The sequence below is a fragment of the Salmo salar genome, chromosome 16 (assembly GCF_965601325.2).
Source record: "Salmo salar chromosome 16, fSalSal1, whole genome shotgun sequence".
Lineage (NCBI taxonomy): Eukaryota > Metazoa > Chordata > Actinopteri > Salmoniformes > Salmonidae > Salmo > Salmo salar.
In genome coordinates this window covers 20,201,220-20,218,519 of record NC_138306.1, presented here as the reverse complement: position 1 = coordinate 20,218,519, position 17,300 = coordinate 20,201,220, and the positions used below count along the sequence as shown (strand labels likewise).

Here is a 17,300-nt window from a genome sequence, read left to right as displayed (position 1 = left end):
GCCAAAGAACAGTGGGTTAACTGCCTTGTTCAGGGGCAGAACGACAGATTTATACCTTATTAGTTCTGGCAACTTTCCGGTTACTGGCCCAACGGCTCTAACCACAAGGCGACCTGCCGCCCCCCCCCCAAAAAAAACTGACCATCAGCAGACAGCGCCACATTAAAACAATGAAGATAATGTAGGTTCCAATATTATCATGTAAAGCAGTAAGCATTTATGAAATAATCCAACGACATATTTGAGTAGACTTTACAATAGCCTAGTTACAGAACACTTTACCATAATAAAGTATTCATGTTGTCATTCTGCATTTTGTAATTGTTGGTCATTTACCAAAAATAGTACATTGCATTTAAACTGAAGAGAAAGACTGAATCCTACCGTGGTACCTTGGCCAAATGTATTTTCCCATGGATTAATTATTTTGGTCTGCAGTTTTTCTAGAACTTCATGTAGAGCTAGCTACAAGCTGTCGAAACAGTATAAAATGCACAACCTATTACAGGAATTCAAGCTCTGACTGGTCTGTCTTTCATTGTGTAGTTTACGTAATAGTCCTTTAAACGATATATTTCACATTTTGAGGAAAGGTAAATTACACCAATTATGGTCTCTGGAACAGTGTGCTTTTCATTTTGTATGTAGAATAATTTAGGCCACTATTTATCGAGGTAGTCCTGAAGAATGTAAATGCCAAAAACTGCCTGGCGACATCAGCATATGCATCATTTAGAGAAACAATATAGCTAGATTTACAAGACGTTTTTCGTTCGGTAGATTCGGTTTTTGTGTATAGAAGTCGTGATTGTTAATTGTTTCCAAATCCACTTCCATTTCAGAGTCGCTCGTTTCAGCAGCACACATTATAGACGTCAACAGCATGAAGCTCACCATGGTCCTGATCGGGAAAAGTGCTTCACAAACCAAGCGCCCTAAATTATATTTCCTCTTTGGGATATTAAATTCAAATGACCAATCCCTGCAGTTTTCCATCCTTTTGTTTGCTCTTCGGTGATTGTATTCACTTTTGATATTGAATTGCTCTGCCTTGATCTAATTAACCTACGTAGGTAGGAAGCCCATATCCAGCAAGTGCCCTACAGAATCATATTTGCTCTATTGGTCTTTGCTAGTGCATAGAATACAGACATGGGCAGTTTAATATTTGAATATATTATCTGATCATTTTTATTGGAATAAACAAAACTGAATTAATTTGTTAAAATGTTCTGGAAAGTTGGTTATACACTAGATGATCAAAAGTATGTGGACACCTACTTGTCTAACATCTCATTCCAAAATCATGGGCATTAATATGGAGTCCCCCGTTTGCTGCTTTAACAGCCTCCACTCTTCTAGGAAGGCTTTCCACTAAATGTTGGAACATTGCTGTGGGGACTTGCTTCCATTCAGCCAAAAGAGCATTAGTGAGGTCGGGCACTGATGTTGGGAGATTAGGCCTGGTTCACAGTTGGCGTTCCAATTCATCCCAAAGGTGTTTGATGGGGTTGAGGTCAGGGTTCTGTGCAGGCCAGTCAAGTTTTTCCACACCGATCTCGACAATGCATTTCTGTATGGACTTCACTTTGTGCACGGGGCCATTGTCATGCTGAAACAGGAAAAGGGCTTCCCCAAACTGTTACCGCAAGGTTGGAAGCACAGAATCGTCTAGGATGTAGCATTAAGATTTTCCTTCACTGAAACTAAGGGGCCTAGCCCGAACCATGAAAAACAGCCCCAGACCATTATTCCTCCTCCACTAAACTTTACAGTTGGCACTATGCATTGGGGCAGGTAGCGTTCTCCTGGTATCCTCCAAACCCAGATTGGTCCGTCAGACTACCAGGTGAAGTGTGATTCCTCACTCCAGAGAACGTGTTTCCACTGCTCCGGAGTCCAATGGCGATGAGCTTTACACCACTCCAGCCGACGCTTGGCATTGTGCATGGTAATCTTAGGCTTTTGTGTGGCTGCTCGGCCATGGAAACCCATTTCATGAAGCTCCTGACGAACAGTTATTGTGCTGAGATTGCTTCCAGAGGCAGTTTGGAACTCACTAGTGTTGCAACTGAGAACAGATGATTTTTACGTGCTACGCACTTCAGCACTCGCCGGTCCCATTCTGTGAGCTTGTGTGGCCTGCCATTTCGTGGCTGAGCCATTGTTGCTCCTAGACGTTTCCACTTCACAATAACAGCACTAACAGTTGACCGGGGCAGAAATTTCACAAACTGACTTGTTGGAAAGGTGGCATCCTATGACGGTGCCACGTTGAAAGTCACTGGGCACTTCAGTAATGCTATTCTACTGCCAATGTTTGTCTATGGAGATTGTATGGCTGTGTGCTCTATTTTATACACCTATCAGCAACGTGTGTGGCTGAAATAGCCGAATCACTAATTTGAAGGGGTGTCCATTTTGTATATATAATGTATTCTCAGAGTTTCTTCAATGAATAGCCTACCATGAACAGTCAGTTATGTATTCATTGGACTACATTTTGTAAGTAATTTGGAACTTCGGCATTTAAGGCCGGTTTCCCGGACACAGATTAAGCATAGTCCTACACTTAGACACTTGTTCAATTGATGTTCTCAATTGAAAGTGTTTCTTAGTCCAAGACTAGGCTTAATCTGTGTGTGGGAAACCACCCCTTAGAGTTTAAAACATTTTCTCACTGGCTTCTTTGTGTATGCATCTCTTTATGAGATGATGATCCCCTCTCCCTGAAGCTCTGAGATTAGCTTGCTAATAGATATTTGTTTGTAACGCGCTTCTATCCACAGAGGAACAGTGCAAAGATAAGACGTCATGTTTTCAGTTTAGATAAACCATATGCCTTTTTCTAGTGGAATAGCCTATATACTGTTGTACACCTACATATATTTTTCTGCATTAAATTAAAGTTTGTTTAGTTTATTACATGACTAATGTGAATAATATTTCATAATATATTATGTACAAAAGAGGTTAATCTATTAATCATTTTGGGTGTCAGAAAGTCACTGCTGCCATGTATTTCAAAATCTGTCAAGTTAACAGGGCCTTGTAAACAAACCGTGTTTGTGTGTGTCAGACTCGGCAGGTACATAATAGGAGCAAACTCCTGTTGCTATGTTAATTGTGCAGAGTGACACCGCTTTTGCTAAAGCCCCCCAAATCAGTCATTGAATAAATACTGTTATTTACATGAGTTTTTCTTCTTAGTCCTGTAAATCCATAGTCCTTGTCACAAAAGTGTTGGATTATGGGTGTTGGATTATGTTTAGTCATGTCATGTTTAACATAATACAGTATGTTGAAGTGAATAAGGTCTGCAACATATGTTCATATTATTATGTTGACGCAAATTCTGTTTTGCATTGAAATTCTAAAAGCTAGATGTGATTGTCATCTCATAACTTTACCAAAATGGAGGTCAAGAGAGTGTGTCCTCTTGGCAGCGAGAGCAGTGTGCTAGGCCAATCACAAAATATCCATACAAATACACATCAGCCTGGGTTAGTTTGGTTTTCAATTTCCAACCCGGAAAAAGCTATTAAGCTGAGCCAAATGGGAAGCACACTTTAAGCGGCACACAAGGAGTTCATTCAAATCTGCTTGGCAGGAGCACACGCCACACAGATAGAGGTATAATTGTTGCAGGCGCTTTCGATTGCAGAAGTCAAGTCAGCTCTCCACATGGGCTCCAGCCAGCTCACTCCAGCTCATTGACCAAAAAGGACAGCCTTTCATTGACTTTAAAATGCTCCGATTGTTTCAGCCTTTATGGTATCAACATTCTGGGATTCGAGGCATTTGCAATTGTAACAGTATAGCTTCCGTCCCTCTCCTCGCCCCTACCTGGGCTCGAACCAGGGACCCTCTGCACACAGACAACAGTCACCCTCGAAGCATCGTTACCCATCGCTCCACAAAAGCCGCGGCCCTTGCAGAGCAAGGGGAACAACTACTTCAAGGTCTCAGAGTGAGTGACGTCACCGATTGAAACACTAGTAGTGCGCACACCGCTAACTAGCTAGCCATTTCACATCGGTTACACAATGAAAATGTGATATCTGCCATGAAGACAAGATAGTTCAGGAGTTGTGGCATCGGTCAGGCCACAAAATGATTTAGTCCCTGAAATGATTCAGTAAGAAGACCTATTGTAAACCCTCTAGAATTCAATGACCCCTGAAAATAAGGCTAGGTAAACATATTACACTCAGCAAACATAACATAATGGGAAGCTAGGGTGACATCAGCACACTTCAGTCAACCATCTAGAGACAATCACTCAGAAAAATGTGTCTCCTACTACTTGAGAAGATGGAAGACAACAGACTAGTAGCTATACCACCTTCTATCCCACTGCTGACTTACCTCTGAAGCTTAACAAATTTGGACTTGGTCAATCCATGGATGAGAGATCAGATAGAAGTGGTGTTAGAAGGCCAGTATGGGTGACTCTTTCCTCTGGTCTCTTTGTGGTTTTTATTTTTCCAGACGCGTCTATATGACGGTCTTCAAGCTCACAGATAAAAGGCCCCATTTCATGCTACATCCCTTTTTTTCATGGGCTGTGATGAAGAGCGTACCCTGGTGTCCACTGGCAGGTTATGGGTCTGGTTAAGTGATGTGGATTTGAAAGGGGTGCACCAGGCCAATCAGTAGAGATTGAGATAGGGGGAGGGGGGGGGGGGGTTATCAGACCATATCTGAAATGATAGCAGACACAAACCACAATACCCTTCTGCACTCTATTGAAACTTTGGTGGAACTATATTGTATAGTGAATACCAGGTAATCACTAAGAATATGATATGACATGGTAAAATGGTTATTACACAGTTAAAGTAACCTATTTTATACTTTATTTTTAGGTATTCAATAACACAAGCACCACTGGTAGCAGGTAGAACTGCAGTGATATAGATATTGGACTGTTCAACAATGTACTATGATCTCTGTCGCAGCTGGCTGCGACCGGGAGACCCATGGGGTGGCGCACAGTTGGCCCAGCGTCGACCGGCTTAGGGGAGGGTTTGGCCGGCAGGGATGTCCTTGTCCCATCGCTCGAGTGACTCCTGTGGCGGGCTGGGTACAGTGCACGCTGACACAGGTCGCCAGGTGCATGGTGTTTCCTCCGACACATTGGTGCAGCTGGCTTCCGGGTTAAGTGGGCATTGTGTCAAGGTTGGTTTCAGAGGAGACACGGCTCCCGACCTTCGCCTCTCCCGAGTCTCTACGGGAGTTGCAGTGATGAGACAAGACTGTAACTACCAATTGGATACCATGAAATTGGGGAGAAAGCGGGGTAAAAAAGTTGTACAATGTACTATGATTAGGATATATAGTGTTTGATGTATTTTTCATCCTTGCATAAGGCAGATTATCAACTTGAGTCATAAGTACATAACTTAAACTGGTAAAATCATGCATTGATATTGACAGTTTGTGTTAAAAAAGTTATTTAAAGTTAGGATTCAGCATCATGTAATCTCGTCTCAACCAAGCGCATCAAGGATGAAAGCCAAATCTTATTTTCCAGTTCTGTGTGCCCAGGGCACAATAAAAATGGGTTTTGCACTATTCAGTGCTGTGAAACCTGCTATAAATATCCATCAAAAGAGGGGCAAGTAAAAGGGTTTAAAATCCTCCCCTTGTTCCTCTGCCAATTTCCGCCTGGCTATTGGCCACAATTTGGTTCCCGCTTGTCTCCTTTTGAGGTCTGTTTAGCGCTGCCTACGTAGCCCGTCTTCAAAACTCACTGTGCTCACACCCTATCCCTCCACCCCCATTTCCCCAACACACACCATCCTCCAACAGCTTCCATCCTTAATCTCCTCTGTGTTGAAAAAAGTTTAGAAAATGAGCCAGATTACCAGGAAAATCTCACAGAAAATTCTTGCCTTACCTATTCTGAATCAAGCAGTAGTGATTGAGGAGGACTAATGTCACTGCCAGATGAGAGGACTTAAATAACACCAACTGACCCAATCAATCTCAATTCATCCCCAGGAACAGAAATAGCAATTCACCTCCGTACAACCTAAATCAATCCCATTGACTTCCTCCATTGATCAAAACAAGGTCTCTTATCAGTTAAGACACTCATTAAATGTTTGTCTCCTAATTACTTTTTGGCTGTGCTTTAATGTTACATTTAGTTTGCTATAGAGTTTGCTACAAAGTTGACCTCACCTCATCTTAATGAAACTGTTGACATGCTTGTAAACTATCAAGGATTCCAAAGGGAAACCCAGACGATGAGCTAAATGCCTTCTATGCTCATGTCGAGGCAAGCAACACTGAACCATGCATGAGAACACCAGCTGTTCCGGACGACTGTGTGATCTATCTCTCGATGTGAGTAAGACCTTTAAACAGGTTAACATTAGCAAGGCCGTAGGGCTAGACGGAATACCAGGGGACGTACTGACCAGCTAGAACATTTCTTCACTGAAATGTTCAACCTATCCCTGACCCGGTTTGTAATACCAACTTGTTTCAAGCAGACCACCATAGTCCTCGAACGCCAAGGTAACCTGCCTAAATGACTATAGCCCCGTAGCACTCACATCCATAGCCATGAAATGCTTTGAAAGGCTGGTCATGGCTCACATCACCACCATCATCCAAGACACACTGGACCCACTCCAATTTGCATACCACCCAACAGATCCACAGATGACGCAATCTCTATTGCACTGCACACTGCCCCCACCCATCTGGACAAGTGCTACGGGTCTGTAGTCATTTAGGCAGGTTACCTTAGTGCTCTTAGGCACAGAGACAATGGTGGTCTGCTTGAAGCATGTTGGTATTACAGACTCAATCAGGGACATGTTGAAAATGTCAGTGAAGACACCTGCCAGTTGGTCAGCACATGCCCGGAGCACACGTCCTGGTAATCCGTCTGGCCCAGCGGCCTTGTGAATGTTGACCTGTTTAAAGGTCTAGATAGACCTAGATGAAGATCGGATCAAATTTTATGAAATCCAGGTATTTCCAAAGGGTTCACATACTTTTTCTTGACACTGTCCTAGCCTACGTCTTTCAGGTAATAAATTAAATGCAGTATTAGCCTATATTTAGCTAAAGAACGATGGGTTATGCGTAAGCTTCTAACTTATAGCCTCTGTCTCTTGTGCAATACGCACTTGCACTCCGCAATACGTACCTGGCCTCCCTCCTTAAAAAAGGAGTCAGCAATAGGGGATTGCTTCCTACAAGAGCACAAAACATATACATTTCCAGACATTGTTGAAAAGCGAGTCAGGTAAAGAGCTTTTTTTCCCCTTAAAGTGGCAGTGTTGTATTTTGAGACAGGCTTGAATAAGCTAAGTAGCCAATAGGCAGAGGGTAGCATAATTTGTGTGATTCTCTGTAGTAATGGTATGGGAATAATAATGCATTATATTTTCTAAAGTGGTTTCTTGCATCAAACAACACAACATTTTCAGGCTATTGTATGCTGAATGATAGAACAGCTATTTCCATGTTAAAATGTTATGTGATGCATTTTCTCCATTGTTTTTGATGGTAGGACAGTCTGGTAAGCCTACATTATGATCAAATAGCCACATTAACCTACATGGCCACTGTTAAAACTATAACTTAAAGCAGGTACACCCTCCATGTTCACAGTAAACAAGAACTGGAGGTTGCACAGAATTTTCACAACGTTCAAGTTTGCGCTCAGCAGACCTGACATTTTCTCAGTGCTGCAAATATGTTGAGGGAACATTGGTCATGAATACATGGAGTGAAGCCAATCGACATGAGCCTTCAGAAGCAGGATGATGAAATCAACCTCTGCCAACACCTTTGGAGAAAATCGAGCCTCCTACTTTACAGAGAAAAGCAGCAATATTTACAAATCACTAGACACAAACTTCCAACCCTTCATTGGAGAACTCCAGTTCCCAGTCCTCCTCTGGCGGCTCATGGCACCCACTCTTCTGCTCCTTAATTAGAGTGCTCTCTAATTCATTTCTCTCTCTACCGGACATGAGTGTGGCACATGTGTACTCCTGCCAGCGACTGCTCAACCTGGGCCAGTACTGCCAAGCCTTTGAGAGGGAGCAGATCGATGAGGAACTGTTGTACACAGTGGAGCCCAGCATGATGAGGGAGACCCAGGGAATGGAGCGCCTGCATGTGGCAAGCTGCTCGGTTTCCGACAGGGCTGGAGGCCCTTACTTGGGTCCTCTGGAGCTGAGCAGGTTGCATAGTAACGGATTACTGTACATGTTATCTGGACTATGTAATCAGATTTAAAAATGTAAGGGGGCAAACAACAATATAGCAGTCATCCTGTCACGTTTTTTGTAAGCAGCTGCATGAAAGTAAATAAAAGGACATTCAAAATAAAGGTTAATTCCTTCTGTGAATCAAATATTAATCCACAGCCTGATTAAAAGTAGTTTTCAGGCTGACTGCCTTGTCCCGCTGTCACACCACAGGGGAGATGGAGTCACTAAGAATTCACTGCCATTTCCATTTCATTTACCACAACTACAACAATAAGATACAGAAATAAAGGGCCTCCCGAGTGGCGCAGTGGTCTAAGGCACTGCAGCTGTGCCACTAGAGATTCTGTCCAGGCTCTGTCGCAGCCGGCCTCGAACCGGAGACCCATGGGGCAGCACACAATTGGCCTAGCGTCATCCGGGTTAGGGGAGGGTTTGGTCGGCAGGGACGTCCTTGACCCCTAGCGGCGCCTGTGGCGGGCCGGGCGCAGTGCACTCTGACACGGTTGCCAGGTAGACGGTGTTTCCTCCGACACATTGGTGCGGCTGGCTTCTGGGTTAAGTGGACATTGTGTTGGGTTATGTTTTGGAGGACGCACGGCTCTCGACCTTTGCCTCTCCCGAGTCCCTATGGGAGCTGCAGCGATGAGATAAAACTGTAACTACTAATTGGATACCACAAAATTGGGGATAAAACGGGGGAAAAGAATGAGGGAAAAAAAGATACAGAAATAAATACTGGTACCTACATGTGGTCAAAGAAAATAAACAAAACATACACTGAGTAAACAAAGCATTAAGAACACCTGCTCTTTCCATGACACAGACTGACCAGGTGAATCCAGGTAAAAGCTATGATCCCATATTGATGTCACTTGCTACATCCACTTCCATCAGTGTAGATGAAGGGTAAGAGACAGCTTAAAGAAGGATTTGTAAGTCTTGAGACAATTGAGACAAGGATTTTATATGTGTGCCATTCAGAGGGTGAATGAGCAAGACAAAAGATTTAAGTGCCTTTGAACAGGGTATGGTAGTAGGTGCACTGGTTTGGTCTAGAACTGCAACACTGCTGTGTTTTTCACGTGCAGCAGTTTCCTGTGTGTATCAAGAATGGTCCACCACTACCCAAAGGACATCCAGCCAACTTGGCGCAACTCAATATTAGTAAGGTGTTCCTAATGTTTGGTATATTCATGTAAGTTTTAGGGGCAACAAATAGAATGCAGGGAAAACATTTTACTGGCAAAAGGATCTAAGCTATTTTCTAAAAGATATAACTAATCAAATCAAATGTTATCAAATTTTATTCGCCACATGCTTCATGAACAGTGTGAACTAACAGTGAAATGTTTACTGACGGGCCTTTCCCAACAACGCTGAGAAAGAAAATAACAAGAAATAACAGAAAAGTAAAACAAAGTCAAAATAAAAGTAATAATAGATACATATGAGAAACGATAAGTTGGTTATATACAAGGGTACCAGTACAGAGTGGATGTGCAGGGGTAAGAGGTAATTGAGGTAGACAAACTGACAGATAGTAAACAGTAGCAGCAGAGTATGTGATGAGTCAAAAAAAGTTAGTGCAAAAAGGGTCAATGCAGATAGTCCGCATTTTGGTTAACTATTTAGCAGTCTTACGCCGCCTCTGGATGACCATTTTCCTGTTTGCTTATGGCCCTATACAGCTCATTGAGTGTGGTCTTAGTGCCAGCATCGGTTTGTGGTGGTAAATAGACGGCTACGAAAAATATAGATGAAATCTCTTGGTAAATAATATGGTATACAGCTTATCATGAGGTATGTCTGCCGATGCATAGAAAAAAACAAGCTAGAATATTATCCACGTCCTTGTTCAGCCAAGTTTACAAGAAACATAGGATATTACAGTTCTTCATGTCCTGTTGATAGGATAGTCTCGAACGGAGCTCATCCAGTTTGTTCTCCAGTGATTGTACATTCGCCAATAGAACAGAGGGTAGAGGTGGTTTATTAACTCGCCGCCATAGTTTCATCAGGGTACCTGCACATCAGCCTCTATATCTCTTTCTCTTCTGAGTGTCAGGATTAGGGCCTGGTCCGGGGTGGGTAGTATGTCCTCCGCCGCCGACTGATTGAAGTAGAAATCTTCATCCAAATCGAGGTTAGTGATCGCTGTTCTGATGTCCAGAAGATATTTTAGGTCATAGGAAACGGTGGCAGAAACATTATGTACAAAGAAAGTTAAGATCAGCGGCAAAAAACACACAAAATAGCAGAATTGGACAGGAGCCCGTAAAACGGACGCTATACATTCCAGCGCCATTTCTACATACCGTGAGCTATCTCTTGCGCTGAAGGTAGATGGGCTGAAAAGGTGGGAACTTAAGATAACTTTATCAGTATGAACATGACACATCAATAGCAATCAAATAAGTAACCACACCTGAGGCAAGACTCATTGTGATTCATATATTTTTAAAATGTTTTAACTATCATAGTGCAAAAGATGATAAGACAGCTAATTATTTCTGAGAAAAGAGAGAGGATGGCCTCCGTAAACAAGGGTTCTTTCAACATTTTGGGAATCATTTCAGACCCCTATACATTTCAAATAATTGTAGAATGCTTCCATATAGGGCATGTCACATATTGTGTATTTATTGGTGTATGTATCAGCTGATGCAAACACATAGCTACTATCTTGTTTTATCTGAGCTGTTTTCCATAGATGTCTGAAAATCAACCAATACTGTAAAGGTGCATAGGACCAGGAATACAATGTCCTCCATGATGTCATCCAGAAGCCTCTTGCTTTAACCTGTCCAACACCTGCTCCGGGGTTAGTGACCCAGTCACTTTGATAATCTTCTCTCTGGATCTGGAGCCCTGCAGAGAGACATAAGGACATGATGCAGCATTTTAGTTTAAATGTAAAAAACTGTTCTGTTATGGGCAACACAGTAGGCTATATAAACAAACCTTGTCCAAAACGACTTCACTTCTCTTCAACTCCAGCACCTTGGAGAGATACCGCACAAGCTCCGCATTGGCCTCCCCATCTGTTGGCGGTGCGGCAATAGCGACACCTACTGCCTCTATAGACACATCTGGGAAAGATCATTTTGTTTTAAAAAAAATACATAGCCTAGCTATGTTAAATCTATTACATACAAAAAATACACAAATAATGTGAGCACACAAATATGGGGCTAGCCCTCAATTAGTCTCATAGTTGAGTTTCTATTGCCATAATGTTTCGGCATACAAAAAGAGTGCACCTGTAATTGCGTTCTGTTTAGATCCAGGCTTCGCGTGCACTGAAATTGTCACCACTCCGTTCTTGTTTCGAGCTACTGGCCCAGAAGGTGAAGGTTTCTCTGACGCCTTCTGTAGGCCTACAGTTTTATTCTGAGGAAGAGAGAGGCACAACATTTGTACAGTACAGTAGTAAGTAGCCATTGGTCTGCATGAAAGTTCATTTGACTCAATTAGCTTAACCAAACCTCTCCAGAGAGGACATATGAATAAAATAAAAAATAGTTCTCATTATGTCAAGATCACAACTTATTTATCTCATGATCACTACATAACAAAAGTTGTTTTGTTGAGATCACAAAACAATAAAAGTACCACGAATCATCTATTAATTTCTTCAGATGCATGATAACCACTTCATCAAGCAGCCACAGGTTGATTACAACGCAGGGTATTTAAGCCCTGAACGATGCCTGACAGACAACCCTGTTTCCCAGTCTGCTTGCTGCCCCCAAGACTACAGCCAATTGCATGCAAGGAACAACGCAGCTAACTTGGCCAGTCTTGTGAGCTAGCTAGGTAGTCTTGTTAGCTAGCTAGCAAGCTAGCTTGTTATCTATGATGGTTGTTAGCTTACATAACTGATATGTGTGTAATTATAAGTGACACTTCATGTTTTGTGTATAATATTTACACTCACAGTGGGTGAGCTTCATTCCTGACAGGCTGATCAGATTACATTTCAGCCTCAGAGGCTGATGTCTAGATGCTTTAGGCTGTTTTATAGGTAAAGCTCCTTGCAAGCAGATTAACACTCAGCGCTTTATAGGCTGATGCAAATAAACCAGAGTGGGTGAGCTCTATTCCTGGCAGGCTGATCAGATTCAATCAGGATGCTGCCTTGTAGGCTGTTTCATTTGTAAGGCTCCATGCAGACAGCCTACCAGGCAGCATCCTGACTTGCCAGCCTCTGAGGCTGCTGTTGAATCTAATCAGCATGCCAGGAATTAACTCTTGATCGTTTACATAATGCACTGTTTGCTAATCTTTCTGCAAGGAGCTTAACCTATGAAACAGCCAACAAGGTAGGAACTGATTTACAGTGCATTCAGAAAGTATTCAGACCCATTGACTTTTTCCACATTTTTACGTTACATCCTTATTTTAAAATTGATTTAATATTTTTTCCCCCCTCATCAATCTACATACAATACCCCGTAATGACCAAGTAAAAACAGGTTTTTAGACATTTTTGCAAATGTATACAAAAAAAACTGATATTACATTTATGTAAGTATTCAGACCCTTTACTCAGTACTTTGTTGAAGCACCTTTGGCAGCGATTACAGCCTCAACTCTTCTTAGGTATGACGCAACAAGCTTGGCACACCTGTATTTGGGGAGTTTCTCCCATTCTTCTCTGCAGATCCTCTCACGCTCTGTCAGGCTGGAAGGGGAGTGTCGCTGCACAGCTATTTTCATGTCTCTCCAGAGTTGTTTGATCGGGTTCAAGTCCGGAATCTGACTGAGCCACTCAAGGACATTCAGAGACTTTTCCAGAAGCCACTCCTGCGTTGTCTTGGCTGTGTGCTTAGGATCGTTGTCCTGTTGGAAGGTGAACCTTCACCCCAGTCTGAGGTCCTGAGCACTCTGGAGCAGGTTTTTATTAAGGATCTCTCTGTAATTTCCTCCGTTCATCTTTCCGTTGATCCTGACTAGTCTCCCAGTCCCTGCCACTGAAAAACATCCGCACAGCATGATTCTGCAACCACCGTGCTTCACCGTAGGGATGGTGCCAGGTTTCCTCCAGATGTGACGTTTGGCATTCAGGCCAACGAGTTCAGTCTTGGTTTCATCAGACCAGAGAATCTTGTTCCTCATGTTCTGAGTCCTTTAGGTGCCTTTTGGCAAACTCCAAGTGGGCTGTCATGTGCATTTTACTGAGGAGTGGCTTCTGTCTGGCCACTCTACTATAAATGCCTGATTGGTGGAGTGCTGCAGACATGATTGTCCTCCTGAAAGGTTCTCCCATCTCCAAAGAGGAACTCTGGAGCTCTGTCTGAGTGACAATCGGGTTCTTGGTCACCTCCCTGACCAAGGCCCTTCTCCCCCGATTGCTCAGCTCTAGGAAGAGTACTGGTGGTTCCAAACTTCTTCCATTTAAGAATGATGGAGGCCACTGTGGTCTTGGGGACCTTCAATGCTACAGAAATGTTTTGGTACCCTTCCCCAGATCTGTGCCTCAACACAATCCTTTCTCGGAGCTCTATGGATAATTCCTTCGACCTCAAGGCTTGGTTTTTGCTCTGACGTACCGTCAACTGTGAGACCTTATATAGACAGGTGTGTGCCTTTCCAAATTATGTCCAATCAATTGAATTTACCATAGGTGTACTCCAATCAAGTTGTTCAAACATAGCAAAGGGTCTGAATATGTATGTAAATTAGGTATTTCTGTTTCTTATTTTTAATACATTTGCAAACATTTATAATACCTGTTTTCACTTTGTTATTATGGGGTATTGTGCGTAGATTGATGAGGGGAAAAAAATATTTAATCAATTTTAGAATAAGACTGTAATGTAACAAAATGTAGAAAAGGGATGGGGTCTGAATACTTTCCGAATGCACTGTATCAACCTCTCAGGCTGCTATTGAATCTGATCAGCCTGTCAGGAATGGAGCTCACCCACTCTGTAAATGTTATTATTTTCCATAAAAGTATCCCTTACTATTATACACATCGGTTATGTAAGCTAACAACCAGCATAGATAACAAGCTAGCTAGCTAGATAGCTAACAAGACTAGCTAGCTTGCTTGCTCGCTCACTCATAAGACTAGCCAAGTCAGCTGCGTTGTTGCTTGCATGTGATTGGCTGTAGTCTTGGGGGTGGCACACAGTCTGGGAGACAGGACTGCCTGTCAGGCATCATTCAGGGCTTAGATGCCCCAAGCAGAGTATGTGAGCAAAGCTGGAGTGAGGAGCAGTGTGTGCCCAATTTAACTTGAGCGAGTTTCGAGTTTGCCAAAGGCTGGAGTGTTGGACTTCTCGCCCGCTCCAGGAGCACTCCAAGTAGTGCTCACTTCACAAGCTCAGGGCATGCCCCGCCCAGCATGCATTTGTCGTCTACCTGTGTGCTGCTATAGCCTCATGCTTTAGCTACTGTCATGGAGTTCGCTAAATATTTTCATAAAGAAACTGATAACGCACACAGGTGCAAAATCAAGGTGACTTACAAAGATGAGGAGGACCAAGAGCAAGATGGAATGCAGTGGTGTCGTGTCCACAACTACATAATCATTGTGGAATCTGAAAATACATGTATCCTGAAAGCATGATGGTGTACTTACTATGTGCACATTTTTACAGAAAGGAAGAAAGTGGGTAGCTAGCTAAGTGTGTCAAAGTATTTAAAAAATAATAATAATCTGATCTCTTAAATGTTTAGTTCATTTTCGTTCTATTATCTATACAATAGACCATCATTAATTTTGGCCCAATATGCCTGGCATATTACTTCTTTCGAGTTTTCCGTTTTGACAGGGTTATTTAGCCGACCTTTAAGCCTATCTACAACTCCGCATCCCTGCCCAGCCTGGCAAGAGTGGCCCGAAGGGTGTTTAGCATCCCCAGTGGCTCTGCAAGCACAGAGAGGATATTCTCCACTGCTGGCCTGCTGTCCAGGCACCATCACATGTGCCTGAAGCCACAGATTTTGGCCAAACTCGTGTTTCCAAAAAGGAATTCAAAGACACTGAGCCTAATAAGGCATTTTTCATTTAATTTGTATTGAATTATAAGTAAGTCAGTCTATATGCACAATTTATAGATTATAATGATTTAATACAACTAAATGTTGACTGCTTAATGTCTCTGTCAGCCTAGTGTGTCACACTCACAAATGCTTCACAATGTATTTCTTTGTAGGCTATAGCCTTGAAATGATTGAAATAATTTGGCCCAAGTAATTAATTTTCCTTATTAGTCTCCCTGTCTGGCTCCTGACCTATTTAGAGTGTATATACTGTTTGATAAGACATGTAGCCTATTTGAAATGATGAGTGCTTCTTTTAATTTTGTTTATTAAAATACTTTTCATTAAAATCATATGGTTTGGTTTCAATACTTCAAAACCAAATGGTAGGTCCAGGTAGTCACAAAAATAGATGGGTGTTGGTTAAATTGTAATATTAATGAATGGAGTGAATTTGGAGCTGCGGTTTTTAGCGGAGCCGTTGGAAACAACATTGAGTACTTGAATGGTGCACCGCTCCGCGAGTAATGAGCGGGATTTCCGACCACTCAACTCACCTCACATACACTGGCTCAAAGTAAGGGACATTTACCTTGCTAACACTCTAACTTCTAAACTGATAATGAGCTCCAAACACAAATGAAAGCATGATGATAGCATGAAATGTACCATCCCTTAGTGTAGCAATCAATAAAAACATATGCATGTTTTTACATATGCATATGCAATGCAGCCTCCGCAGACTTCAAGGCTTTCATAGCTTAGTGGAGCAGAGCTATTGTGAAGGAAGTTGATAAGGAAGTTAATTTGTGTTTATACAGCACGTACCACCCCACCTACTGTCGACCAAGCATGTCAATGCGGAGCTATACAGAGCCCTCCGCATTATTACAACATTTTAGAACGGAACAGAGTTTGATTTGGCCTCTGCATGCCCCAGAGGCTCCGTAATTGCGTCACAACCTCCATAGGAAGCCTCTGACCACATTTTCGGATCAAGCATAAATTGGCTTTTACAATACAGTATATACATGTGAAGTGGGTAAAACAGTATGTAGACATTATTAAAGTGTCCAGTGTTCAATGACTATGCACATAGTGTAGCAGTCTCTAAGGTGCCGGGTTGAGTACCGCAGGTTGTAGCCGCATAGTAGCAGTGACTAAATTCTGGGCAGGGTACTGTACTAGGCGGAGGTTGTACTACACGGACATTGTTTTAGCACAGCCCTACCGTTTTGTCCTTTTTGGGCATGTTATGGTTTCCAGAGTAATTTCTTCTTGCTGCCAAAGGTCCCTCAAGCCGGTGTGATGATGAGGACAGTCTCCGACAGAAGTAGAGAGACAGATGCTTTTGGATAAAGTTGCTCAAATGTAACACCTGAAGTAATGTTGTCCGGGTTAAACGAAGAGAACGGGTTTGGGTGAACATCAAGGAATCTCAGTGACTATTCAAACTACAGTGCATTTGTTTTATTAATCTCCAGTAACGTCAAGGCACAGCGGTCAGAAAATGTTAACAAAACTACTGCACAGAGTGCTGCCTGGGACCTATGTGAAGCTAGCCAGAATAAAGATGAGCAACAATAGTGTAATTTCCGGGTTGCTTTCTAAATAAAGGTCCCCATTGAAATAGTGGAATCATGCCATGTTTGGACTAGATAATACTTAACAAAGTCGGAATGTTGTTATATAAATTCAATAAAATACAATAATTTGTTAATTTGACACAAAAAAAGTACAAATCTGTTGAAATCTCACTGTGGATGTATTATACTTTAGAATTGCATTGGGGGCATACTTATATGCACTGTACAGACTAACCTATTGATTGTGCACTCATGAAATGGGGTATCAGCCTTCTCACTGACACTCACAGAACACAACTGTGTAGAGTTTACACAAATATTAGCATTTCATGGGTGCACAATCCATAGGTTAGGCTGTACAGTGCCTTCATAAAGTATTCATAACCCTCAACGTATTCTACATTTTTGTGTTACATGAGGATAGTGAAAACATGTTTTTAGAAATGTTAGATCGTTTTTTGAAAATAAAATGCCTAAT

At 42.3% G+C, this 17,300-nt stretch overlaps 1 protein-coding gene across 2 annotated transcripts; it reads right to left on the bottom strand.

The window, feature by feature from the left end:
• Nucleotides 1-9,529: 9,529 nt before the first annotated feature.
• On the bottom strand, nt 9,530-16,803 carry c16h15orf40 (chromosome 16 C15orf40 homolog). Of its 2 annotated transcripts, XR_014380860.1 has the most exons (5): nt 16,468-16,803; nt 11,504-11,633; nt 11,205-11,332; nt 10,559-11,111; nt 9,530-10,402 (listed from the first exon to the last, which is right to left on the bottom strand). XR_014380860.1 is itself a non-coding variant. In XM_014148291.3 (4 exons), the coding sequence occupies exons 1-4, from the start codon at nt 16,663-16,665 to the stop codon at nt 11,019-11,021; spliced, it is 549 nt and encodes a 182-aa protein (XP_014003766.1). In that variant the 5' UTR covers nt 16,666-16,803; the 3' UTR covers nt 9,530-11,018. The 2 variants fall into 2 exon arrangements, 1 of the variants encoding a protein (XP_014003766.1); XM_014148291.3 differs by having other exon boundaries at nt 9,530-11,111.
• Between the last annotated feature and the right edge of the window lie 497 nt (nt 16,804-17,300).